Source organism: Pelecanus crispus, chromosome 3 (genome assembly GCF_030463565.1).
Source record: "Pelecanus crispus isolate bPelCri1 chromosome 3, bPelCri1.pri, whole genome shotgun sequence".
Taxonomy (NCBI): Eukaryota; Metazoa; Chordata; class Aves; order Pelecaniformes; family Pelecanidae; genus Pelecanus; species Pelecanus crispus.
The window spans coordinates 55,699,711-55,727,085 of record NC_134645.1 but is presented as its reverse complement, the minus strand read 5'-3'; the positions used below and the strand labels follow the sequence as shown (position 1 = coordinate 55,727,085).

Below are 27,375 nucleotides of genomic sequence, written 5' to 3'. Positions count from 1 at the left end.
CATCACTTGAAGCCACTTTGATTAATCTGACTCCTGTATAACACAGGTCACAGCATTTCACCTAGAAATGCATATGTTATTCCTCACCTTTTATTTAAATCATACCTGATGTCATGGTTTTAAACTAAAGGGGGATACATATTTAGACTGGATATAGGGAAGAAATTTTTTACAGTGAGGGTGGTGAAGCACTGGAACAGGTTGCCCAGAGTGGTAGTGGAGGCCCCATCCCTGTCAACATTCAAGGTCAGGTTGGATGGGGCTCTGAGCAACCAGATCTAGTTAAAGATGTCCCTGCTCCCTGCGGGGGGGTTGGGCTAGATGACCTCTAAAGGTCCTTTCCAAGCCAAACCGTTCTATGATTCTATGATTCATAGAAGAAGGACAGTCTAGATCTAAAGCTGAGGTTCTAGCCCGGTCTGGGATGGTAAGATACACCAATCACAGACTAAGCACTCTTTTTAAAAAATTTTTTGTGTTTTTTTTGCTTAATCTAGATTCAAGTCCCTGGTCTTCACTAAGTTTCTGAATTTCTGGAAGAAATTTTGAATAGTCTGAATGACTGGTATATAGAAGTGGCCTTCATAGCAACTGCACCTAAGAACATAATTTTAATTCTTTATTGTGAAGACTTATTTTATCCCTGGTGTTTTGACAAGTAAATTGAACAAGAGGAAGATTTAATAACTTGTCCAAGGTTACATACACAGTCAGTAGTACACCTACTAATTAGGCTCAGATTGCCTGAGCCCCAGTTCAGTGGTTGAACTATTAAACACCCTTTCGTGAAAGTTTTGCTAACTTCGTGGGTAGATGAAGAAAGTGGATTTCTTCCAATATGCAGTGCTTCATATATGTTGTTTTATAGACTTTAGTCTTGTGATTCAGGCTGTCATACTGTCACACATTTTCTTTGGGTGTTTCTTCTTCAGGTGGAGAGAGGGAGGGCAGAGGAGGTTGTTGCAGCTTTTTCCAGCAAGCTTGATTTTTAATTTTATTAACAATGGATATTTTTAGGTTCCGCTAGCTTTATGTTATGAAATGTTCTTTATGATATATCATTGTTCAGTTCTTAAGATTATGTAATTTTGACAAGGTCAAAAGGCAAGACTAAGACTTCCAGCTTTTTTAAAAAAAAAAAAAAAAAAAAATCAAGTCAAAACCCTGATGTGGATCCAGAAGTTTAATATAACTGATAGAATGTGGGGCTGCTTACTTGACAGATTACATACTTAACTAGTGTCATTTTACTAATGTGAGCTTTACCATATGACTATTAACTCTCTTGTAATGTAAAATATCACAACTTTTTCTGTTTGTCTTTTCTAGAGTTTACAAGCTCTGATGAATGAGTGCATTGGCCATGTTATTGGAAAACCTCACAGTCCTGTTACAGGTTTGTACCTTGGTAAGGCAGAAGTTACTGGCATTTGTTCTGGAGCTTTCCTGCTATTGTTACAGAATTTTGATTGTAAAGTAATTTTAAAATGCTAGAAATACTAATAAAAGTATTTTTAAGCTTTTCATGATTGTTGATGTGAAGCCATTATTGCCTGACAAAGTGTAAATACATGGTGGTTTTACTCAAGAAATTTAAAGGCTTTACAGATGCTTTCCTCTGATTTTTGTCCCTGAATCCCTGTGAAGTCTTGCAGATCTTCTGGAAAAGGATTGTGGTTTTGGGCGTTTGTTGGTTTGGTTTTTGGTTTTTGGTTTGGTTTTGTTTTTTCTTTTTTTTTAAAGGTTGGGTAAAGAAGTGGTTATAACTTTAAGGAGGCAGTTACAGCTCCCTCTCTCAGAGTTTCATTGTGGCACTGCAGATATTTATGCTTCTGACAGACTTTTGTATATATATAAGTATTGAGGTACAGAGGAGTTACACATGGGGGCTTGATGACAGAGCTGTGGGAAATAGTTCTCCAATATGACAAAATTTGTCATAGTGTAAAAAATGGCATTAGAGTGAAATCAACATAATTCATTGTTTATCTTGAGAAAAGGATGTTTCCTCAGCTGTGTTTCCCTTGTACATATCTCTTTCTCAGCAGTGTTTCTCTCTTCCTCTTCCAAATCCGTTAACTGGTCTAACTTTCAAAATACCACATCATCATCTTTTCTTTCTGATGTCCACTTCCTGGACAGGGTTGATGGTAGAAGACATGAAGGGAAGGTAATTTGACTCAGGCAAGAAGAGGTTTTTCAGTATTTCAGGAAAGTTTCAGTTTCAATATAATTTTGATGACAAACTCTTATAGCTGAGAAACCTTTCACAATTAAAGTCAGTCCAATCCTTTGGAAAGAAGCATAGCCTAAAATAAATTTTAGGCAAGTTCTGTACTGCGATGTAAAACCTGTACTTTCACTTTTGATACTGTTGTTCAGAGGAAGCCCCATTTTAGGTAAATGACTATCATGACGATCCCCAAGTACCAAAACTCTTATAAATGCTGTTGCAGACAAAGCAGCTCACACAAACTAAATTGCTTGACAGCTTTTGGCTCAGAGGCACAGGGAGGGGATGACACAGATGGATGGTGCAGACTTGGAACAGCAGGCTGAAACTTCAATACATGCAAAATAAACATAGAATCATAGAATCGTTTAGGTTGGAAAAGACCTTTAAGATCATCCAGTCCAACCATTAACCTACACTACCAAGTCTACTCTAAGCCAATCAAGGGTAGACTAGACTAAACCATGTCCCAAAGTGCCACATCTACCCATTTTTTGAACACTTCCAGGGATGGTGACTCCACCACCTCTCTGGGCAGCCTGTTCCAATGGTTGACCACCCTTTCCGTAAAGAAATTTTTCCTAATTTCCAACCTAAACCTCCCCTGGCGCAGCTTAAGCCCATTTCCTCTCGTCCTATCGCTAACTGCTTGGGAGAAGAGACCAACACCCACCTCACTACAACCTCCCTTCAGGTAGTTGTAGAGAGCATAACTAAACATAAACTGTATTGTGGCTGCAGATACTGCAGATACCCCTTTCTATCTTGCAATCAGGAGAAAAATAAGAATTCCTAGTTCCGTTTGCATACCACGTTGAGGGACTTAAACCCACTGTGATCATTACCCCTTTTCCCAAGGCTGAGGATCCAGTTGTGTTCATACTGCTGGTTGTAGGCACATAGCTGGGGGTCTCTTGGTGTTTTATCCTGTCTGTTTGCTTTGTGAAACAGACTGTCCACCCAGGTGGGTTAGGTTGTGCCTTCTGGGTTTTCTACTAGTGTCCTTGAGAATTGTAACAGGAAAACCAACATCTGGCCCTGGCATCTTTTACTTGTCCAGGTAGTGCAAACAAGGCAGAAACTCAGCTCACTGTGATTATCTAGCCTGGGAGAAAGTACTGACTTATGTTTTGATGGGCAATCGGCTATCTTGCGATGTGACCACCACAATAAGGAGGGGTTGAGGGAAGGGGAAGACGCTGCAGACTACTCTTACAGGCACTGGATGAGCTAGGCACGAGGACAATGATGGCTCATTCAGGTTTGACCCTGTCCCTTTGTACCACTTCCTTGGGGCAGACTGTCACAGGGCCATTAGTATGGGTAGAACTGTCATATGTGGGTTGGTTTCCCAGCTCATTTTGCTTTCTATTATTGTCTGAGAAAACTAATTCTGATGCAAAAGGAAGGTAATAACGCTGTTTGCTTTTTAATTATTATTTGGTTTGTTAATACATATTTTGCAATAAGATAATATCATCTTTAATCTGTGAAGTTGAAATAATGAAGATGTAATTTTAGTGAAGTAAGTACACATCTTCTAATTGCTAGTTTTTACTTCTCTGGAGAATTTTCATTATTTTATAGATAAGTTACATGGTACAATAATATGAATAATATTAATACATAAAATTGATTTATTTAAAATTGGAATAACTTGGATTTTTCTTAAAGGATAAGGAAATACCTGCCAGTTCACACTTAACTCTGTAAAATAGAAATGTGTTCTAATTTTGTGTCTTGAAATGGCCCTAAAGGAGTTTTTCTGACATCTGAGTAAATGTGCTACCTCTTATGTTTGCAGCTATTCATCGAAACAGTCCCCGTCCTGTAAAAGTACCTCGGTGCCATAGTGATCCACCAAATCCTCACCTTATCATCCCCACACCTGAAGGCTTCAGGTATTTAGCATTAGTACAGAGTTCTAAACTGGTTTATCCTCTCTTGGCTATGCTGGCTGTCATGGGACACCTTTTCTTTCCTGTTGAGGGCAAAGCAGGTAGAAAAATTAGCATGTTAGTGATCTGAATTTTATTGATGTGCTTTTAAGGACGATATGGTTTCTTTCCCCTGCCCCCTCTTTGTTTTACAGTTTTTATTGGTGCATGCTTTCTCACTTTGAAGTGATTCTTATCCCCTTTGTTTTCCTGAATACAATGTTTCAATGCAACAAGCTTTAATTGAGTGAAAATTGTTCATTAGCAAGACTTTTATTTCTTCCTCACTTTGAATGTCTGTGTACATGCCCGTGACAGTGCTTTCTGTAGTTCAGCATAGGTAAGACTAAAAAATGTAGCATTCTGGAATATGGTGGCATTTCTGCGTCATTACCAACCTGCTGTGAAGAAGCTTAAAACAATGGATGGTTTTGCTTCCCTTTGAAGGAGTTGACATGAGAATTAATGCAAAAATAGTTTTAAAAATTTAAAAATAAACTTTGCCATGCATATTTTTACACAGAGGGCCTTATTTTTCAAGAAGATTAGCACAGTGTCAAACTCTGGCCTTTTTTTTTTTTTTTTTTTGAAAGTTGCTTAGCTGTTGGCAGAAACTAGTAGTACTCCAAAGGTTTGGAGAATTTGATTTTGAAGATTATTGTTATTGTATGTATTGACAGCCCCTGAAGCTTCTGAGACCCAGAATTATTCCACATAAAAGTCTTTATATACTTGAAAAACTTCTAAAATCAGTCCTGATTATGCACACTACAAAATTTTATTTTTAAAATAAACTTTCAACTCCATACATTTTTTTTCTTTTTTTAAACTGTTTCCTGAAGTTTTTCTTCTTGCCACAGCACGCGGAGTGTCCCTTGTGATGCACGGAACCATTGCAGCATTGCTGTTGGTCGCCCCGCTCCCGTCGGTAGCGACTCAGCTCAACCCAAACCTGTCAGCAGTGCAAATGATACCAGGTAGCTCCGCTCCATGACGTAGCAGCCTCATTCTACTTATATCACCCATATAACTGTTTCCGCGTACTTGCATCCTAGTAGATCATTTGCACCGTGCTTTTCCGTCCCATCAGGTCTTCCACTGGCTCCTTCATTCACGTTCGACTTGAGCAAAATCTTACATCTTAAAAATAGATAAGACCACCTTCAGATTTAAGATGTCTGAACATTATGGTAGTTAAAGCATGCGGTTCTGATGTAGCTTACAAATTTGCTCAGTAAAAATGTCCATGAAATTAACATATGCCAGTCAGTGTTCATCGGTATAACTTTACTAAATAATTAGTATTGCTAACTAACACTTTGCACTAAGATGACTGTAACATGCAAATAAGCCCAAGGATTTGGGGTTTTGTTGTTTTTTTTTTTTTTGTTTTGTTTTTTGAATGTTAGCTAACAGTTTTGGTATTGTTACCATCTGCCATAAATATTTTCAAATACTATATAGTGGCAAACACAGAATCAAACACATAAGATTTCAGGAGGGTTTTTTTATTTCTTGCTACAACTTTGACTTATTAGGGTTGTGCAGAATAAACTTAATATGAACAAAACCATTCCTGTATCAGGCTATGTAACAGAAACCACTTGTGTATTGTCTGTTTGCAGAGGTCACGAGTGAATTTTTTGGCAGACCTATGTTAGTATCTTTCTTGCTTTTTGGCCTCTGATTTGGCTGTTACATTTCAGACTGTTGGTGTTCCTTTTTCCCATACCACAGTCAGACCATTGACATGTCTCCCAAGTTCTCTAAATTTACTCTTCCCCCACCCCCACACCCTTGACTGTGAAAATCTTGCTATTCACACAACGATACTATCTTAGTGTTTATAAATAGCTTTTTGGATTCTTATTTCTACCGCAGAGTACCAAAAGCTCTCTTTTACAAGAGAGTTGTATGAATGGAGGCACGTGATCTGACATGTATCACACAGGTGTAGAGAAAAGAAAGAACAGGCAGTGAAGGAACAACAGATTGATGGTGACCAAACTGAACTTAGATATGACTTGATTATGAATTATTTGTCTTTTAATAAATAATTTTCAGTTGTTAGCCAGCTGGTTTGTAGATTTGATACCAGATGCACAGCAGAGGCATGCATTAAGGTGTTAAGAGGGAAGTAAGTTGCCACTTTTCAAGTAAGTAACAATCTAGAGAATTTTCACTGAGAGGTTCTGGCAGCTTTATAAGCTGGCAGGGTGATGGTTAATTAGTATTTATGATTTTGAAAATGCAGAACTTGTTTATTTGCTAGTTAGTCTTTACAGACCATATGAAGGGGATATTTTTCTAGAATATGTACAGCACTTTGAACCAAGGCATATCTTTGAAGTTAGTTAATTTTTCAAGAGGGAGGCAGGAGGCTAGTTTTTAGTTGTAGGCTTTGTTGTGATTTTATACCATTCAGTGCAACTTGTCAGGTTTATAATTTGACACACTTGAAATACACACTTGAATACAGTGGTATAGTCTTTTAATGTTTTCTGCATGTGTCCCCTACACAAATATTGATCAAAGGGTGAAGGTTGGCATTTTGACAGCTTCTTCTATTTCAAGAAGAGAGTCATTAGGAAGAAATGAGAATTCTACTTCTTAGTTGCAGTCAAATGTGTAATACTTCAATGGATTGTAATATGAAAGTTGATGTGAATGCAGCATTTTAGTTAAACTGCCTAGGCCTGTTTTAGACTTGTATTTTTCTTAGAGCTCCTAGCTTTTACTTTTCTAGTGGTTGTTAGTAAAATATCCCATGATTGTTTTTATTTTATATGCACTGCCTGGATTTTTAAGTAGCATTGTTTAACCCTGTGTATTACCTAGGAAGAATTTGAAGAAAAAAATTATTACAGCAGAGACAGAGTTTTGGAGGCTGTTAGGGTTTTTTAGGGGTTTTGTTTATTGAGGAAGGCAAAATATTACTACGTGATATATTTATAGCAAATTTCTGTTTTTAATATAGTTAAAAGTAAGTTGCAAACTTTAACACATTGCAGGCTTAATTATGGATTTCATTTATTTGTGCTCCAAAAGAGAAATGGAATCTGTTGGACCAAGAAAGTGTTTTTTGTGGTTTTGTATGCAAGAAGTGTGGGGTCCAGCTGCTGGAATAGCACAGAAACTTTGTACACTTTCCAGAAACCCTTTAGACATTTATGATGTGACTGTAGGCATTAAATACCTATTAAAAGTTGAACGTAGAAACTTGATAAATCAATTGTACTAGGTGGTGCGTAGTGCACAAATGCCACCATAGTTCTATTGAAGTTTTTCTTTAAAAAAGAAAAAAATCAGTTTAATATAACTAGAAAGTAAAATCCAAAGCAGCAATATCTGGTTTTTTATATTGAGCTTTCTGACGGTTATACATTTATTCTATGTTCATACTAATGACCTTTATAAATGTTTAATTTCTGAGCTAGCTGGGTTTATTATTCATCATTTTATATTTATCCAGGACTGGAGCAGAAAATTAGCAAGCCCTCTTTTACTCTATTTCTTTGCTTAGTAACATGCACACAGTCTTTCTGGACACACATAATAAAAGATCTCATTGGCTAAGGTGGGCCTGAAATGGGTTTTAGACACCTGCATTCAAAGCTATGATACTTAAGGTCCTCTGTTCAGCTCCTACCTCATTTTAGAGGTGGTTTAGCTTTGCTTGTTTTTAAGCTCTTTGTGCATCTAGAATTGTTGCTGTGTATGTGCTGGGAATAACCTCAGCCTTCTTGCTGGTTAAAACCTCAAATTCCTGAAGAGTACTGAGAATTTTCACTAGGTCTGTTTCCATTCCTCCTCAAACTTAAAAGATCTAGTTGGCAGTAGTAGGGAGTGCAGAGCAAACATCATATTGAGAATATTCGCATAGGAATAGGGCGTCTTGGGTTTTGGCTTCTGTTCTAAAGATTGTGAAGATTGTGTCTCCTCTCCCCACCCGCCCCTTTTGGTTTGGTGAGTTTTTAGTTTTTGTGTGTGTGGTTTTGGGTTTTTTTCTTTTTTTACTACTATTAGGTAATAATTGGATACAATTTGGAAGCAACTTTAGGGCTGTAGGGAAGTCCTCTCATAGGTGTGTGCACTTTGATGCCAGGTATCTTTCATCTTTTTGTAGTTGTTAGCTTTCAGTGAAGAATTTAACAATGTTCCCCGCTTTCCGGTAATGTTTAGCTCATACCTCTAAAGCATTATGTTAAAGGAGGCATCAGTCACAACGCTTCCCCACCATGCTTTAAAAATTGAAAGGGAACCTCGTCCAAAAGGGAGTTATTGTACAAAGACTTTCATGAGGAATTTATGGCTCTAAAACATGGGTGGGTTGATTAGTGTCTTGGGCTGGAGAAAGGTGCCTGAAGACTTAAGGATTTAAGACTTGTTTTTCTCAGTATTGTTTCCCTTTCTGTTCAGCATGCTTATTCATCTGGGTCTTATTCTGAGGTATCTAATTCTACTGTGTGCTGTCTGGAGGAGCTAGGGCCTCCAAGCAGTCAAGCTGATGTCATTTAACACTGTCTGTCCTGGCAGCTGGCTTGTGGCTCTTCCCGCTAGTTTTGACTTAATGACTATGGACTGTGACTGTATTTGCAGCGCACTAGGGGCATGTGAATTCAGTTACCACCCTTCATCTGATAATGTGGCTCATGCTATCACCCAGCTGAATCACTTCTGATTGTATATTCAAACCTGGCACCAGCTGCATCCTGCAGCAGCTGTCTTAGTAGTATGTTACAAATCATTAAAATGGGCAAATAACAGTTTCAAGTAGCTTATGTTTTTGAAGCTTAGGGTTTTTACATAGAGTGGCATAACTAAAATTATATCAAAAGTCTTCATTTGGGGGAAAAATAGTGTAGAAAGGGTTTTCAGTTTACCTCTCAGCATCACTTTTTCTTTCATGTTACTTTCATGGTTCATGTCGTAGGCTTCAGAGATTCTTTCTCTTTAAAACTGCAGTTAAATTGTCACTAGTAGTTATTTAGTGCAATGCTAAGCTAATTAGTACAATGGCTCTTTTTAACAGGGGTTCCAGTGTCCCTGAAAATGATCGACTGGCTTCAATAGCAGCTGAGTTGCAGTTCAGATCCCTTAGTCGTCACTCCAGTCCCACTGAAGAGCGAGAAGGTGATTGTCACAGTAACAGATTGTGACCTGGATGTGCAGATGGTTTATGTCATTAATGTATTTCTCTCTGTTCCCAGTTCTTACCCTTTCCAAAGTTTTTTTTCCACCTTTTCCCATTCAAAAATCTTAGATTTTTAACTTCTAGGCTTATATCATCAGAGTGAGTTCTTCAGACATATCCACTATTCTCTTGCCTTTCATACTGTTTTTTAATTGTACTTGAAGGGATTTCCTGGTGTCTTACTAAGTTACAGTGTTCAAAATGAAATGAGTAACATGATCACTGAATTATATACCCCCATTCGATAGTAAATTTCTAAATGCTGTTAATGATGTATGAACTGGACCCATCAGAGCAGTGAAGAGTTTTCTGTCCAGTTCTTTAACTACCACTGCAGTATTCATCTTACAAATACTTGCTGTTATTTGAATCCTGGAAGAAGGGACAGGGTGTGTGACTTGGTGTCCTGATCGGGGCTCCTCCTTCAGGTTTCCCCAGCCCCTGTATATGTGGTATTTATTACAGCAAATACCTTGAAATGTTGATTGTTAAGATAGTGTGTTCTGTGCAAATTAAAATGAAGTACAAAATCCCAAGCAAAGTGGAGTTGATATTGTGGTCATCCTGCAAAATGAAGTGGATTTTGAAGAAAGAAATGCCTTAAAAATTTATACTAAGAGGTGTGGGAGATTTTTTTTTATTTGTTTTTTAAGCAGGTGTTGAAAATACTGTCTGCCTCATGCTTATTCCCTTTTTTATGTATTTGATTCTGAGTGCCCTGATTTGAAGTGCTTCCTTCAATTGTGGAAGGAGATCTCTGTTCCTGTATAAATTAAATCCTATTCCAGAACAGCTTCCATAATTTGTTTTCTAAAGATAAGTCATTTTTGAATATGAGAGCATACATTGCTATATGGTTGCCTCATATACTTGTAGGGTATATTAGTCCTGATGTGTAAGATCTCAGCTTCTGCTGAATATAGTGGCATAATCCTTAATATGAGATAAAGCTATGCTCACAGTATTATTTCTCTAGAGCCGTCGTATCCAAAAGGAGATTCATGTGGCTCGTCCCGGCGGAGTTGGGAGCTCAGAACTTTAATCAGCCAGACCAAAGGTAGGTGTTTAGGAGTTGCTATAATGTAATGTCTGTTAAACTAGTGCTGTAACAAAAGGTTGAAGCTTAATGCTGATTGTGAAGAGGTTTTCACAGCTTTGTACATAGGAAGGGATAAAAATAAAATCCTGATTGCAGATAGAAGATACTGGTAACAACATCACAAGGTGTACTCTCTGAGGTAGGAGTAATTAAACTTCATAAAAGTTACATCTTTTCAGTTTCTGAAAGATACTGGCAGTATTCTGCAAAATGAGTACATTTATTACTATAGGAATTGAAGAAATTTGTCCCCATTCAGTGCCTGATTATGAATTGCATGACAGTAGGAAGCACTTCCTCACTTCCTAAGATAGCTCACCAGCGTCAGATTTTCTTATTTTGTGTGTCTAACAGCATGCAGTCCTACACTGTTTTCCAAATTCAAGGCTGTTATGGGGCTCCTTCCTCTGTCCTCCTGCTTATTTTCATGAAACTTAAAGTAACTTGATTACTTTGGAGACTCCTGTACTGTACAGAGATATACCTGTAGCTTGCTTGCATATATTCTGGCAGGGTGGAACATCATGAAACATTAGAAAAAAGTTTTCTGTCACATAAAAACTGGTCTCATATGGCTCAGACAGAACACAGGAAGAACAGCAAATTTTTTTTCTGAAATCTAGAAGGTTTAGTTTTTGTTTGGAACATAAACACTGAAGGAATTGAGTTTGTTTAAACTAGAAAAGAAGAATGAGGGAAAACTTGAAAATTTCTAGAAGACTGCTGCAATGGGAACTGGTTTTGCTGTCCACTGTGAATAAAACAGATTTTGGTTTAAAACTACAGTGAGGCAGATTTAGTGTAGACGGAGTGGTATTAATTACAGGTGGGCACTAGAATATATCATTTGGGAATATCAATATCTCCAGCTTTTGGAGGCTGTTAGGAACAGGTTAGACTAGTGTCTGTCAACAGTGACAGTTATGTAATTTTTGTGCTTTACAAGGAGGGGGTAAATTAATGCTGCCATGAGATTTCTTCTGGCCTCACTCACTAGGATTCTCTTTCATGATAGGACTTGAAAGCTGGAGTTATCCAATACCTCTGAATCTTTGAAATAACAGATGCTATGAGTTTTCCAAGAAACCTCTCATATCTCTGTAGAGCAAAACCTTACCTATCCTTCTTTCCTTGGTGCTCTTAATGACCCTAACATATTTCCACTATCTGTCGGTGATTAGTTACAGGCCAAATGAAAACAAGTGCGTTGGCATTTCATACACTTAATTTCCTTGAATTGAGTAAGAGATGATTAGAAAAGTACCAGTATTCTCATTTTACTTTAGTTTCATATGTGATTCACAAGTGATAGTTTCATGCGTGATTGCTAAAATGTTTTATTCGTTTCCTACATCTTAAATTAGACTCACAAAATAGTTGTCTTCTAACTTGGGTCACTTCACGTGATATCAAAAGGTAACAAAATATAAACACAGCCAATATTTCTCAATCAAGGAAATTGTTCATCGCTCTTTTTAGACACTGCTTCCAAGCAAGCACCGATTGAAGCTGTTCAAAAGTCTGTTCAGTTGTTTGAAGAAAGGAGATACAGAGAGATGAGGAGGAAGAACATCATTGGCCAAGTTTGTGACACACCGAAATCTTACGATAATGTCATGCATGTAGGTTTGAGAAAAGTGACTTTCAAGTGGCAGAGAGGAAACAAAATTGGTACGTTCATTATACCTTCATTTATCAGGCTAAAATACCAAGCTTAGTATTTTTGAAGGAAATCTAAGACTATCTTTTGAAATCTTAGGTCTCTGCATAGGTAGTATCAGCTTTACTGAAATTGGAATGTTAAAATACAAAATACTGTTGCAGCTAGGATTTCCTTTATGTAGAACTTCAGTGACGTTTTCACTGGTCAAATAACAAGAAACAAAGGAGGAGAAGGATTTGGTTAAGACAGTTACTTAGGTACAATCCTGCGATTCCTGCATGTGTTTAACCCTATAAAATGAGTTCTGCTTTTGGGAGAACCAGAAATATGAATGGAAATGAGCACAAACTTTGGGATTTGTTTAATTCACCAATATTGTTGTTGTTTCCCCCATATGATCATTGTTTCCTCTCTGGTTTGGGATTTGTGGGGAAAATCCTCATATTCATGAGAAGTTTTCTTTCAGGTCAGCCTGTTAATGTAATGTTTTTACTTTTAATCAGCTTGAAATCAGGACTATGAATGTATTATTAGGTGTTACAGGATAAAAGCTACTTGAAATTTTAAATGAAAATAAAGGTAAATAACATAGGCAAGCTCAGTTTTCGGTGATGTTTTCTTATTGCAGTTGATGTACATGTTGCTTATTGAATGTAGTGTAATTAACTTTTTATTTTAATTCTGCAGGTGAAGGCCAGTATGGGAAGGTCTATACCTGTATCAGTGTTGACACTGGAGAGCTGATGGCTATGAAGGAAGTGAGTACTCTGTATACAAGAATCACTGCTGCCCTTGATTTCCACCCCCCCCCCCCCCCCCAAATCAAATGTGCATGACTTAGCAGGCATCAAGGATTTCTCAACACTATTGTTAGCTAACTGAGAAAGGATGGGAAGACAAATTGTTCCTTCATGTAGCCATGTTTGCTCTTCTCACTTGTTCCTCCTTAAGTTGCTTAAAGCTTTTTCTTTTCAGTTTACAACTTTCAATTTAAATGTATGTAAAATGGATAATGTTTTTTTTACTCATCTCATGGGGATGTTGTGGACTTAATGAATGCTTGCTTAATGTGTATGAACTCCCATTAAGAGATCTTAAATTATTTTGGAAAGAGTTTTCTGATGAGTGAAGACTGTACACAAACTTACATTTTACTTTGCAGTATTTCATTTCACATTTTATTTCTTTTTTCTTCATTCCTTAAAGCAAAAGATAGGAAGTGCCGCATCAGATGTTTTTCAGCTTCTCCTGTAGTTTAAGTGAGCTAGGCTGAGTCACAAAACTGTTGACTAACCTGGTGGGTACAGAAAATTTAATTTTCAGTATAGAACTAAGTAAAGCTGTGTAGGCGTAGAGATCCATTTTCCCTCCAGCACCTTTTTTTTAAAAATATTTGTATTTAATTTTATTGCATTTCTACATCTTCAGACAACTGCAAGCATCAACTGTTCACAAGTTACCATGCCAGCCATTTGATGCTAGATCAGTTACATTTTATGAGCCAGTTTTTCCACACACAAAGAGCGTATGCGATCTCACAGGTGTGGAAAAGCAAGACTGGGCTTGTGCTTGACTTCTTGTACCATACTCGTTCACTGACTAACTAATGCCAACACTTCAAATTTTTTTGTTGTTGTGGTGGATCATCCTGTCCTGTCATCCTGTTCCCCCACCCCGCCCCCATCGGTAGCGCACTCTGTTTCTAGAATTCAAAGTTGCTTTCTAGATGCAAGTGCTTGTTACAGATTAGCATGTATATGCTGTTTAGCAGAAGTTCAAGTAAGTTAAATGGACCTTGTTTGACAGACACTTCACTAGTAAGCTAAATATACGGTATCCAGCCTTTTCCTGTATTATTTTTAACTTCCAGAATTATTTCGCCAAGAAACATTCCCCGCCTCCCCACTGTGGGCTTAAATGCAAACTGTTTGCAACTTCCATATAAAAGGCTTTTCTAGATTTCCTTAAAAGTAGCCTGGGAGATTTATTTATTTATTTATAAGCTGGTTAAAAACATTGCATTCCCCCCACCCCCGAGATCTCTTCGGACTTCACTGTCTTAACCACAGTGTTGTTAAAATCTCCACAAATTATAGTGGACAAGCTTTGCTACAAATACATAGTATTGCAACTTTGAAGTATTAGGAAATACATAAAATACTTGAATGTCATTTGTCACCTTTTTGTAATCTCCATGAATTTAATTTTACCACTGTTTTAGTACAAACTTGTTCTGTTATACAGAACAAAACAATCATAACATCCTAGGGTAAAACATGTGCATTTATTTCTCTAGCAGTTATCCTGTACTCAATTAATGAAGTTTCTGCTTTCTACCAGTATGGTCAAAATATCATCTTCCATAAGTTGCTATGCATCTTGCTTAACTTTATGTGAATAGAAGCTTTAAATCAGTTTTTCAGAAGGCTTGATAATTTTTTTCCTCCATGAAAAATCCATTATGGCATATTGTAGGAGAAGTAATGAAAACCTGTTTCTTTCATCAAAACCTTTATGATTGTATTTGTTCCATGCCACACCTTTTCCTTGCAGCTGCCTCATTCTCAGTGAAGAAACCCCTCAAAGAAATTCCTTAGAATCTCCGCTGATGAAGTACCTGGCAACTAGTCTTTCCTGAATGATAGCTCTCACTGATGTTACTTTCAGATTCTCTTGTACTGTGTCTATCTACCATGTGTAAGCTAGAAGGCAAGCTCAGAAGAGATATATATGTGCACACATGCGTGTATTTATACATTTAAGTAACAGCATTTTGCTCTTACAAAGTTCTAAATCATCATATTTGTATGTAACTTTCCAAAAATAGTTTGGTGTTCTTTTTTGTTTAAGTTTGGGGATGGAGGAGGTGGTATTTTGAGGCTTTTTGTGTGATGATGCTGCTTTAAAAAAAAAAAACACAACAAAAAAACCAACAACCAAACAACAACAACAAAAAAAAAACGCTAAAAAGCTTTGCTTTTTTTTGTTTTGGGTTTAGGATGGGTTGTTTGGTTTTGGGGTTTTTTTGTTCCTTTCTTTTTTGTTCCTTAGTATTTTGAAATAGTGGCAAAATAACGAAAATTCTTTCTTGTAGATAAGATTTCAACCTAATGATCACAAAACCATCAAAGAAACAGCCGATGAGCTGAAGATTTTTGAAGGCATCAAACACCCTAATCTTGTTCGTTATTTTGGTGTGGAGCTCCATAGGGTAAGAAAACATAAATTATTGGGACTTTTTTGTAGGGCAGAGAGAAAATTTTAAAAAAGTTTTGGGTCATGGAGGTTTTACTTGAGAACATTCTAGTTTAGCTTAATTGTCTGGATATCTCTGTGAATTGTAGTGTGTCTTTTTTCCTCTGAATGTTGAGGTCTCTGAAACATAGTTTGGAGAAATTTTTTGGAACTGGTATGTAAACAGGGAAGATTTGCAGTAAGTGAATAGAGCGAGTAATGCTGGAGCTATTCTGTGCTGCTACTCTGTTTAACTGCTCTAAAAGCAAGCTGTATCATATATGATATGGTAACTTTTGCATGTAGATAAAGACCAGACAGCCTAAAACCCTTCATAGCTAGCAGCAAAGGTTGTACCAATATCTTGTTGATTCCTGGAGAAATTTTGTGCTGGCGTTTAATCTTGGTGCCAGACAGGTATCTTAAGGAAGCAGATCTGTTTAATTCAGCTAGCATCTCTTCAGAAGGAAAAACAAGTTTTCTTGCTTGAGCAGCAGGACTAATGAAGCCTGGTTTTCTTATGGAGTTGGATTCCAGAGTTGCGTACCGAGATACCTGACTTTTTATTACTCTCTGCTTCCTATGTGCACTTCCCACCTCCCTCTGAGTCTCCCTTGCTGTATCTACCCAGTGAGGTGGGCAGGGAACAGGATGCCTGGTGTCTGGCTGGAAAGCAGTGTGTGGTTTTGACTGATTTGCCCAATATGAATGGGTTGATTTGCTGGTTTAGAAGAGGACAAAGGCTGCTTTCTGTCTGCATTTCTTTACTTGGACACAGCTTTGGGTGTCTCTGCCACTGGGTCATTGGTTTCTCAGGCTGGTTCTAAGAGCTTAGTGTCTTTGCCATCTTTTTGTATGAATTAAGTCTGGCTGAAATTGGCTGGGCCTGGAGACAGAGAAAGGGAACAAGAACCTGACTTTTCCTTAAAGTGAGCTAGAGTTGGCATGCTTGCTCAAGCCACAGACAACAAAAAACTTGCCCTCCCCAAGCAATCAACACATGATATTGCAGGAACTGGGGGGGACAGGGAACAAGCCCAGAACATCGTTTTACCTATTTTCTAAATATGCAAAGGATCTTTTTTGTATTTCTGCATAATATACCTACCAGATTTCCAGAGTGCTTTTTGGTTGATGCCGAAGTAACATGTTTTATACCACCAAATAGTATCCATTATGAACAAATGATGCAGATAGACATGTAGCAGAGATTTTCCATAGCTGTGCAATAGAATATATTAGGTTGGAGGATGCCCAAGAGAATAGAGTTGTGAAGAGATGATTTATTAGATATTCCATGGTAAGAGGTACTTCCATTAAAACATTACATGGTACTTCCATTACTCTTTTCACAAACAATGAAGGATGGAAGGAAAACTTGATCCTAATTCAGTGTTAAAAAAAAAAAACCAAAAACAATGAAATCCGGTTTGGTTCCCACAACAGGAAGAAATGTACATCTTCATGGAGTACTGTGATGAGGGCACTCTGGAGGAGGTATCAAAACTGGGCCTTCAGGAGCATGTCATTAGGCTCTACACAAAGCAAATCACGATTGCTATCAATGTACTACATGAACATGGTATTGTTCATCGAGACATTAAAGGTAATGTTAACCAAAAAAGGTAACGTTCTTGTTTCAGTATTGTAGATGAGGGTGGGGGGGAGTGATGGGAGACATATTTGCAGATTTAGCGCACGTTATCTATACAGCCATTAAGTGTATAAAGCCTTCCACTCGTTTTTCAATTTTCAATTTACAAGTTGTTGGCTAGTTACATGCTCCTTTTTAAGTGCAGAACATAAAAAAATGTTCACTGTTGGCATTGCAAACTCATAAATTCTGCCTATGATTTATATGGTTTCTGTAGAGGTGGTTAAGATTGCTGGGGATTCATCCAAACTCCAATTTTGGTCCTTGTGTTTCTAGTACTAATATACTGAGTTACGTAATGCTGTTTTTCTCATCTGTGCAAGAAACAGTGGTGTTTCTGGGAGCTGACAAGCAGTGTACAGTGCTTGAGTTGTTCATCAGATGAACTTTTCCTTGTGATTCCTGTTTTCCAGAAGAGTTCTAGGATTTCAGATGAATGGTTGATTAAACAGTAATAAAAGCCTTGTTAAAAGAAGTTAAAGGGATATGGTAAAATTACTTATCTAGTGGGTTATTTTGCCATACATTTATCTACTCGTGCCTCGCTCTTAGCTTTTGCTTACAAAACGAGCAGATTGGAAGTACAGTAACTGAAGGGGGGGGTTGGTTTTGGCATTTGCTTAAGGCACCCAGTGTCAGTCCACATTTCACATTCATTTTCTTTTCCTGCGCCTTCCAAGAACATCCTCCATGTCTAGTTATCTTGTTTTTGTTAGTCTGGCATTTTTTGCTTACCTATGGCAGAAACTTAACAGAAGGTAGGGGAAACAATGCACACAATATGCCCTGCGAATGGTCTTTTTATGACAAGGCAGTGCAACCCAACGATGCTGGGTTTCTATGTCCCTCTTGCTCACAGGGTTTTGAATCACCGCAGCAGTGTAGGAGGTTCCCAGTTGCTCTTGGTCCTTTGGCCTCGTGCTTCTCATTTGGGAAAAGAACTATCTACGATCCAGAGGCCTCCCACCCAGGTAGGCCACTCCTGAGTCAGTTTTGGCTTTTTTTTCCTAGAAAACACTTTCCCTCACTCCCATTCCCCAGCAATCTCGCCTTTTCTGGTTCTCCTTCCTCACCAAAGGTTTCTCTCCAGTTGTGGATTTCCCTCCATGCTTTTCACAGTGCCCTCCTTGCCCTTTACTTGATCATGTCATATCCAGGTTCTGCTTAGCTGGATTACGCTCTCCTGAAGCTCGTGGTGATCAAAATCCAAGGTTGGCTGACAGGGATTTCTTTTGTGCTGCTCTGTCATTGCTGATTTCTGGATTCGATTCCAAGTAGGTCTTCCTCTCATCAGGGAAATGCAGTGAAGTAAGAAGAGCTGTTTAACAGAACTGTAATGCTGTGTTATCTTGAGGGCATTGCTGTTGCAACAGGTTCCTCATACCAAATGCTGGGGTGTTCCTTGGGAATAATGGCAGCTATAAATGGAGCGTCACTGCAGACACATCTATGTGTAGACCTTCCGAAAACTTAAAGACAGAATATGAAGACAGACCACAGAGGGTATTTTTATAAAGGATGCCTGATGTTACATTGGAAGTCTCTTGCTCTCTGTCTCCTTTTATGCTAACATTGCATCCCCAAGTTTTCAGGCTAACATCAGGAAAGAAAACTGGTTTTACTTTTAGCTCTTACGTAGTCAGGTAGTCTTATTTTTCTGATAGGGAGGAATGATAATATGTCATTCGGACTGTTAAAACTGCTTTCCTATAGAAATCTCGCTGTCAGATCACACTAGATCTCTCCTGGCCAGTTTGCTAAACTGTGGATCTCTTTCTTTCAGCAGCAGATAACCAATTCTTAGAGTAATTGTTTATATGTGTCCCGCAGTTGGTGTCTGCAAGTACCTTGTGCTCAAAAATTGAGTCTTTTGGTTAATAGTGACCACTTGTGCCACCGTTGTCTTTCAGATGCCATTATGGCATCCAGTTCTATGAGTGTAAAAGATGAAGCAAGACACAGCTGCCTTGAATCCTTTTTCAGCCCCTGGTTGTAAGAGCAAACTGAGGGTGGTGGTGGCTGCTTCTTACTCTTGGCTGCACTGTTTTTTATTAGTCTGCATCAAATGTGTAAAGTAGTTGGTGCTAGTATGTAGCAGGTGATGAAGTCTTTTGGGATACTTTGTTTGACCTCTATTCTGGGTGTTGGGTTTTCACCCCTGCGGCTAAGCCCAGATTCCTCAATAGTAATTACTTCACTTTTTGCAAGGAAGCTGTTCTGCTCAAGAATGATGGAATATGCTGAAGCGAACCTCTGGGCACCTCTGGTTGAGCCCTCTGTTCAAAACAGGGCCAATCTCTGTATCGGATCCAATGTCAAATTAGATCAGATTGCTCAGGACCTTGTTTAGTTGAGATACGAGTTACCTCCAGGGATGGAGATTCCCTTTTCTCTGGGCCCCATCCCAATGACTGACCTATCCCCACTGTGAAAAACTTTTTCCTGATATGTCCCTGGAATTTGCAGAGGTTGTTATTTGTGTCCATTGCCCCATATCCTTTCACAGTGTGCCTTTGAGGAAAAAGTCTGTTTCCATCTTCTTGATATCCTCCCATTACACAGCTGAAAACAGCAATAAATTCCCCCCCCACACACACACTCCCCCAGTCTTCCCTTCTTCAAACTAAACAAACCCATCTCTCAGCCTCTCCTTGTACATCATGTGCACCAGCCCTCTGACCATCTTGATGCCCCTCAGCTGGGTTTGCTCCAGGATGTCAGTGTCTGTTTTGTACTGCAGAGCCCAAACACAAGACATGGCACTCCAAGTGTGGTCTCGGAAGTGCTGAATTGAGAGAAATTAATTACTGAGGTCATGCCTGGTGCTTTCTCCCTGGGAGAGAAGGGCATATTCCTGAACAGTGTTCAGATTGCATTTTCAGAATGAATACAGAAAATGAAGGGGTTGTATGTGAAGCCTCAGTAAATCAGAAACTTGTGAATGAGACACTCCAGGCCAGGAAGTCTTCATCAAAGTGTTATTGTGTTATTTTCCTCTTGTTAACTTTGTTGTTAGCTCAAAATTTCTGCTGTTCCTGCCTTCATGTCTTCATGATGAGCACGAGGGAAGGATGGTCATTCAACAAGAGGTGGAAGGCTGTTCAACAGGAGACTACGGGCATGTGTCATGCTTTCTAAGAGACTGCGTAAAAGAGGATGCTAAAGCTGATTTTCTCATCAAAGGGTAGCATTTGGCCTGCTTGTTTCTTGAATGAATTTGGCTGCTGCACTGCTTAAGTACTGGCTGAGGAATGTCTACGAGCTGCCCCTCTTTGTGGAATTAAGCGACAGTCTTTAGTGGGGCTTTTGGTGCTGCTCCTCAGACTCACAGTATTTACACCAGCACCTTTGGAATATCATGCTAGTGCAATTTTTTGCTGTGCTTAATATGGGGTGACTTGGCACAGAGATACAGGGCATGAAACTTCAGTTTAAATGCTTTGGGTCATAGCTATTGTTTTCTCTGGCAAGGGTGCAGATTTTGACGTTTGCTCTTTGTTTTCAGTCTGTCCAGAAGGTCTTGCGGTATAAATGGCAGTAGGGCTGTGCAGAACTGGGCTACTTCTTGCGTCTGCCAAGTGCATCCAATGAAGGTACTCTTGATTGTGTGTAGGAGGAGAAGGAACAGATGGGTGTGTTGTGCCTTTTTGCTGTTTTAGCTGTGGTTTCCGGTTTTATTTTGCTTATTAACCATGCAGATATGGTAGGAATTTTGTTACGTTCCCAATCACATTAACTATCAAAGGTAAAAAGGATCAGTCATCCTCAAAGTACTGCCCTTGTGTCTCCTGTTCTCTTACCCAGGTCCTGCTGGATTCTGTGCAGGTTTCATCTAACAAGACAGCCCTTTTAAAAGACTCCTTATAGAGCTTGGTCTTGTTCTCTGAAACAGAGACTTTCACATTAACATTTATGCTAAATTGTCATTACTTTTTTAAAGGGACAAACTTTGGTTTGAAAGGCCTTCTAAGTAGGTTCTGAACTGGATTAAACCAAACTATCACAGTAGATTTGGGTTCAGTCAGAAGATTGTTGCACTTCAGCTCTGCCAGTTTCTACTCACTGCAGTAGTCAGAAACCACTTTGTAGCCTTCCATGAAATTTGCATGTTGCTTTCTTGAGGAATGGGAACATAGGTTTCTAAAACATCCTTATAGAAGTGTTGGCTAGTGATGGCCATTTTTCCTAAGCTCTTTGTGTGGGCTAAGTGCATCTACTCTTTATATGGCAAGTAATCGCTTGAAAATCACTAGAAAAAGAAAAGCTGTGGACAGTAGTTCAAAGGAGAAACTTGCTGATGGAGTGACTGTCACTCTTCTAACGCACTGCCCATATTTAGTGTCCTATCAAGCTGCCTTCTTGTACCGCTTTGGTGCATTTCTGGATTCTCTTTCATTCAGGGAGCTGAGGGATGGTCTACCCAGCTCCATTACAGCTGCCTGTGGTTGCAGGGTGACTCTGGACACGTACGTCCCTCTGATGGCAAACTGCAGAACCCAGCCAAAAGAATTCTGATCTTGAGTATGTGCAGGCACCTGAATGCCAGGAGTGGAAAATTTACGGACACAATGTGCAGAAGAGTTGTGTTCACTGAAAGTTAATTCTTCTTTCAGAACTTGTAAAAGGCTTACAGTAATTAAAGGTTGGAATTTATTTCTGTTAATGACTTCTCTCTCCCTTTTATAGTGCAGTTCTGTGTAACGTCTCTTGGACTAAATAAATCTCGCTTTAGTTATCAACTATTCTCATAGCAGTTAGAGAAGCCCTTTGAGAAATGGGCATGGTTTTGGCATCATTGACCTGCACTGCCTTTTTTTTGACTTGAGCTTTTTGAGGATTCTTTTTCTTTTCCCTGAATATCTTGGGGATGCTCAGCCAAGCTAATGGGAAAAAGTCATTAACTAAGAGAACATAACACAAAGGAGGAGCAGCCAACAACTCCTGCGCTGACCTATGTTCAGGGTGGAACAAAAGTGAGAAACTGTTCAAGGTTGTATTCAGATGAGCCATTTTTGAAAGAATCTTCTGTGTGACGTGGGAAAAGGCTATGTGTGATGAAGCCCCTGACATTTGCCTACTCCTAGAGTAGGCATACAGTTTTGTTCTGTGCAAACCATTCATGTTTCCTGAAGAGAGATCACAGCTCAAGCTGTATTTCTGCCAGGTGACTCTTGCAACCTACTTGTGGTTTCATTGTGATACTTGCAGAATCCAGGATTCGGCCTTGTATAGTGAGCTCCTTCTGCTCTACCTGTTTTCTGTTGGCTGTCAACATGTGTTTTGGCAGGACGTTGAACAAAAGAAAACCACTGGTTATCAGAACCACTTAGCTTATTTTGCAGTGTGGTTGTAGAGCAAGTGACTTGAAGACAACTGCAGATTCCCCTCGGAGATTTTCAGCTATGCTAGGGAAATTTTTTCTAGTGTAAGCTGGCAGTATAGCCAGCTATTGTAACAGTAGCCCTCCTTCAGAAATTCTTCTGGAAGCAGAGCACAATAGGAGTGGGCATTTAGTAGTGCATGTAATAAAATGCTCCAAGTTCCATTTTATAAGTCTGCTGTGATGATGCAGCCATGTGATATCATCTGTCTTAACAGAACTGAAAAGATGGCTAGTGGGAGGTATGCAGCAACAGCGTCTGCCTTAAGGACAGGTGTTTTTTCATAGTGCAACGCTCATGAGGATAAGCACTGGAATTTGTAAATTCCTGGAGGAGTAATTTCATAACGAGCATGTATGGGAAGCTGATGAGTTTGCCTGCCATACTGCTTTATGTTTTGAATGCTTCTTGTTGTCAACTTCCAGTACACTTAGTGTTAACACAAACCCACCAAAAATCCCATTGGCTAACGATAACGTACCCTCTGGGGAACATCTCTAATGCTATCATATTCCACGCATGATCCACAGGTAAATATCTAAGTGCGAATTCAGCTATCACCTGCTGTGTAACTTCCAAGGGTATATTGAGAAGCCCTCATTCCTCAATTTAGCGCTAGTTTAACAAGCATTACTGTTTTTCGTTGTGTTTTCTAGGAGCCAACATCTTTCTTACCTCATCTGGACTGATTAAACTAGGCGACTTTGGCTGCTCAGTGAAACTGAAGAACAACACCCAGACAATGCCTGGAGAAGTGAACAGTACTTTGGGGACTGCAGGTAAGGAAGCATGTGCTAGGCAGATACTTGTCTCGTTACCATAAAAGAAGATACCTCTGCCAAAAGTCTGGGCTACGTTTCAGGGAAACTTGATTTTACCTTAGCTAGTTGGATGTGCTTTACATCCAGAAGCCAAAGCAGTCAGTGAATGATGTAACTGGAACGATAAAATTGTACTTGTCTGGTAACTACAGAGATGCCGGAGCTTGTGTTTTCTGGGGTGGTATCTTTCTCTGCAGCCTTACTGAAACAGTACTGCTCTTACTAACAGCTGCTTTATTGAATTTTAGAAAATGAAAATAACTGACAGCATGTACTGTACCAGCATTTTCACTATCACTTTTCAATCTGAAAGACAGTTATGCTGCAAATGTGTCAAAGAACAAGCAGCTGGCAAATGACAAAACTTAGCAAGAGAAGCTCAGTGGTAATTCATTACAGATGTATTAGAAAGTATGTGGTATGCCCAGTTATTCACTTCATGTATACTGTTTCTTCTGCTGTATGAACTGACGACATCATATGTGTTGTTTCAAAGCGTACATGGCTCCAGAAGTAATTACTAGAGCTAAAGGAGAAGGGCACGGACGTGCAGCAGACATCTGGAGCCTGGGCTGCGTTGTTATAGAGATGGTCACCGGCAAGGTAGGGGTGTTTCACGTACGGAATGAGTGCAGACTGTTCTTAGCAGTTTCTCTGCGAATTCTGGTCCCACTCCCAGCAATTTGTCACACTTAAGTCTGCAAGTACTGGGGTGGTTTTTATTTTCCTGGGGTACAGAAATACATGCTCCACTGGATAGCAAATTACTCGCTAAACCTTGCACTTAGCAATCCTGTTACTTGTTGCAGAGGCCTTGGCACGAATATGAGCACAACTTCCAGATCATGTATAAAGTGGGGATGGGCCATAAGCCTCCTATTCCTGACAAAGTGAGCCCAGAAGGGAAAGACTTCCTTTGCCACTGCCTGGAAAGTGACCCAAAGATGAGGTGGACGGCCAGCCAGCTCCTCGATCATCCTTTTGTCAAGGTTTGTCTCATGGCTTTGGCTACAAAGACTGCAAATGGGAATCAGAAATGGCTTTTAGTTGGCTTCATCATTTGCAGCGATGCCGCAGGGCTTTGTGTCACAGTGGGAGGCTGGTATCAAGTTGATGCTGTGCAGGAAACAACGTTTGGCAACTTTTCAGAAGCACATGTGATGTTGCTAGCAAACGTTTGACTAAAAGACCCTGGTGTGCCCCATGAAATCAACTTTCACTGCTGTTTTGAGATGGATTATCTTTATATTAAAAAGACTTGTCAAACTTCAGCTCAGTGGCAGTTAATTGGATCTGAAGGGCTGTGTGCCTAAAACTTTAGCGAGTACCTATGCACAGACTTCTGTGATAGAGAGGTAAGGGTCCCCTCCATAAAAAGTGAAACAAGCACATGCTTGAGAACCGCACCATCCTTCAGTGCGAGGGTCTGCTTTTCTTTCGAGTTCATACTTAATGCTAAGTTCATATTGAATTTTACCTGGCAGTTGGCATAACATTCTTGCGTGAACTTTGGTTTAATTCTGTGCTTAAGAATAGGCAAATATTCACAGCTACAAATTCAGGTGTATGAGTAACTACTTTTTTGAAGAAGTAGGAGCACAGTAAGTTGATCACTTTGGTTCAGTAACAGTGGGTTTGGGATCATCTTACCCATCCCTCTCATCAGTGCACCTGTGGCCAAATCCCACCTATCGCAGAGGCAGAATGCCGCTTTAGGTGCATAAGAGTTGCACTGTGACGGTGGAAGCATCAGTATTCACGTATGAAGTGGCTGTTACACAGATAATGAGTTACAAGGGAGAAAGAAAGCTTCAAAGACGTTCCATGAAGGTGCTAAAGAAACTGATCTGTTGTCATCTTCCTGCTGCAATAGGGAGACAACTGAATGAATTGCCTTTTGTCCTCCCCACAGGTTTGCACAGATGAAGAATGAAGTTACTCAATCTCTGGCCTTTTTTATTCTGGCAAGATATCTTTTAATCACTACTGTATGTAATATTTACATAAAGACTGTGCTGAGAAACAGTATAAAAGTTGACCTTACGAAGACTGCACAAGTGACGAGCGTCACTTTCTCTGCTGCTCCTGTATGTTTTACTTGGCACATGTTGCTCATGTGACAGTGTCCGCAAGTTGGAAGAAGCTGCATGTTTCAGTGAAAGTGCCATTACTACTGTATATGGACCATAACTTTTTTTTGTTCTTTCTCCTATTTCTCATTTGATTGAGAACTGTAATGTTAATATGTAGTATTTTTGAACTCTTTTAGGTTCAGAAAAATGCTGTAGTGTTATCAGGCGTTATGGACCTTGTTTTTTTAATCTGTTTGTTGAGTGCACTGACTGTGAACTTTTACTGGGTTTTTTTTTGTTTTGTTTATTTGTTTTTGGCAAGCTTCAGATTTGTTATGCACAAGGCTGATTAATGAAATTTTAAAAGAAGTTTTTTCTCAATAAATGGTTTATTTTAGGAGTTGCTGGTGAAGGGTTTTTCTTCTGAAAAAAAAATATGTGGGGGCATGTCATATCTTAAACTTTTTTTCAGTGCTTGTTTAAGACTGCTAAGCTAACCTAACTGGAATGAGTTAATGATCATTAACATGCCTGATGCATTACTGCAGGATAGCTGGACCTTCAGACACTACTGCAGGTTGTAATACTCTTACATTGCAGCAGTCAATGTTTTGTCAAGTTCAAGATGTGTAAGCAGCATCTCACACTACACAAGTGATAATAGAATTAAGGTCCCCCCTTCATCCTCTCCCAAGGAAAGGAGGTGATGCGCAATTCCTGGCACTACCTCTTACCGAAGGGATAGAGTTATGGTCTGAAGTAACCTTCTTCTTGAATGCGAGTGCTGCAAACAGGGAATGGTCTGCATGGCATTTCTGCGGCCAAGAGGAGAATCAGTTAAGATTATTCTTGTGTTCTGTTTGGCAAAAACAAGAACTCCTTGTTGAGAGCTGTTTAAAACTGATTTCTGATTCTGGACTTTGAGTCCCCCTCCCACCCCCCAGTTGTCCTCAGTCTCAGAAAATGGAGAGTAGTTAGAAGTGGTTAGCAATAGAAGAAACAGTCTGCAACACCTGCTCTATTTAGCTTGTTTTGTTTGGCTTGCTATTACAAACAGATGACTGACTTAAAACTGTTACTTGTAAGTATTACTGTAAGTTTACACATTCCTGTTACAGCTTTAGACCTTAAAGTGGGTAACTTACACAGCAGAGAACTTGCTTTTAATTTTTGGCTTTACGCTAAAGTCCTGTCTCAATCCACAAATCCTTGGCTTGTTACTGGTGCGGGCCAGCTTTCAGCAGCTGGGTGAGCTGTTGAGAAGGTATCGGGAAATCTGACGTTTAAATCTAGAAAAGCATGACCCTCACTGTGCAGGTCACCAGTGTAGTGTATCTAGGCTCTCAAAAAATACAGTGATGTGAATTTAAACAAAGGCTTTCCCTTCTCTTCAGTTCTCTATTTTCAGTTATGATAGGAGGGCAAGCACATTGTCATCCTCAGCAACTGACTGTGAAAGTACCCAGGGCAAAAGTCGTCGTTCCCCCCCCCCCCCCAGGCTGCGATGTGCTTCACGTTATGGTGTATCACAAGTATCTGAGCAGTTTGTGTCCTCATTTGCTGCCTTTCAGGTGCCCCTGCACACAAAGGGGAACTGGGGACAGCTTTTAGGAGTCAGGACAAAGGTGGAAAGTAAACTGTTACTACTACATTGTTGCCAACCAAAAGAAAACTCATTCACTGCACATCAGCTTTTTATACTTTTATTTTTGTATAAACAAATGTTAAGACTACTTTTCTTAAGGCAGTTGTAGAACATACAGTTGCTTATGGGGACAAGGGGCAAACACTGCTTCCTGATGACATATGTCATTCTTTTAATACAGGGAACTGGACTAGTCTAACTTTGGCAAGTACCATTAAGCTTTCTCTGCCAGTGAATGCTGGAAGGGCCCAGTGGTGCAGTCCTTAGGTGCCGGGACTTCTGGAAATGCTTCGGAGGACGGATCCAGGAGTGGTGTGTTTGGCCCTCAGCCTGTTCTAAGGGTTGGTCCCAGGGAAATGGGTACAAAATAGTCTATATACTCTTCTGGAAGTATTTACCTGTTTGGTATTTTGCTCTGGGAGGTGGCACTGCATGCAGTTGG

At 39.4% G+C, this 27,375-nt stretch overlaps 1 protein-coding gene across 1 annotated transcript in view; it reads left to right on the top strand.

Moving 5' to 3' along the window:
- MAP3K4 (mitogen-activated protein kinase kinase kinase 4) overlaps window positions 1-25,255 on the top strand; it is a 74,574-nt gene extending 49,319 nt beyond the window's left edge. Inside the window, exons 15-27 of the mRNA XM_075707697.1 lie at window positions 1,330-1,408; window positions 4,038-4,134; window positions 5,031-5,147; window positions 9,203-9,303; window positions 10,341-10,421; window positions 11,943-12,134; window positions 12,814-12,884; window positions 15,221-15,337; window positions 16,807-16,966; window positions 23,052-23,174; window positions 23,713-23,819; window positions 24,026-24,205; window positions 25,129-25,255. Of these exons, the coding sequence (XP_075563812.1) occupies window positions 1,330-1,408; window positions 4,038-4,134; window positions 5,031-5,147; window positions 9,203-9,303; window positions 10,341-10,421; window positions 11,943-12,134; window positions 12,814-12,884; window positions 15,221-15,337; window positions 16,807-16,966; window positions 23,052-23,174; window positions 23,713-23,819; window positions 24,026-24,205; window positions 25,129-25,149 (1,446 nt within the window). The 3' untranslated portion in view covers window positions 25,150-25,255. The remainder of the gene's footprint in view (window positions 1-1,329; window positions 1,409-4,037; window positions 4,135-5,030; window positions 5,148-9,202; window positions 9,304-10,340; window positions 10,422-11,942; window positions 12,135-12,813; window positions 12,885-15,220; window positions 15,338-16,806; window positions 16,967-23,051; window positions 23,175-23,712; window positions 23,820-24,025; window positions 24,206-25,128) is intronic.
- The last annotated feature ends 2,120 nt before the right edge of the window (window positions 25,256-27,375 follow it).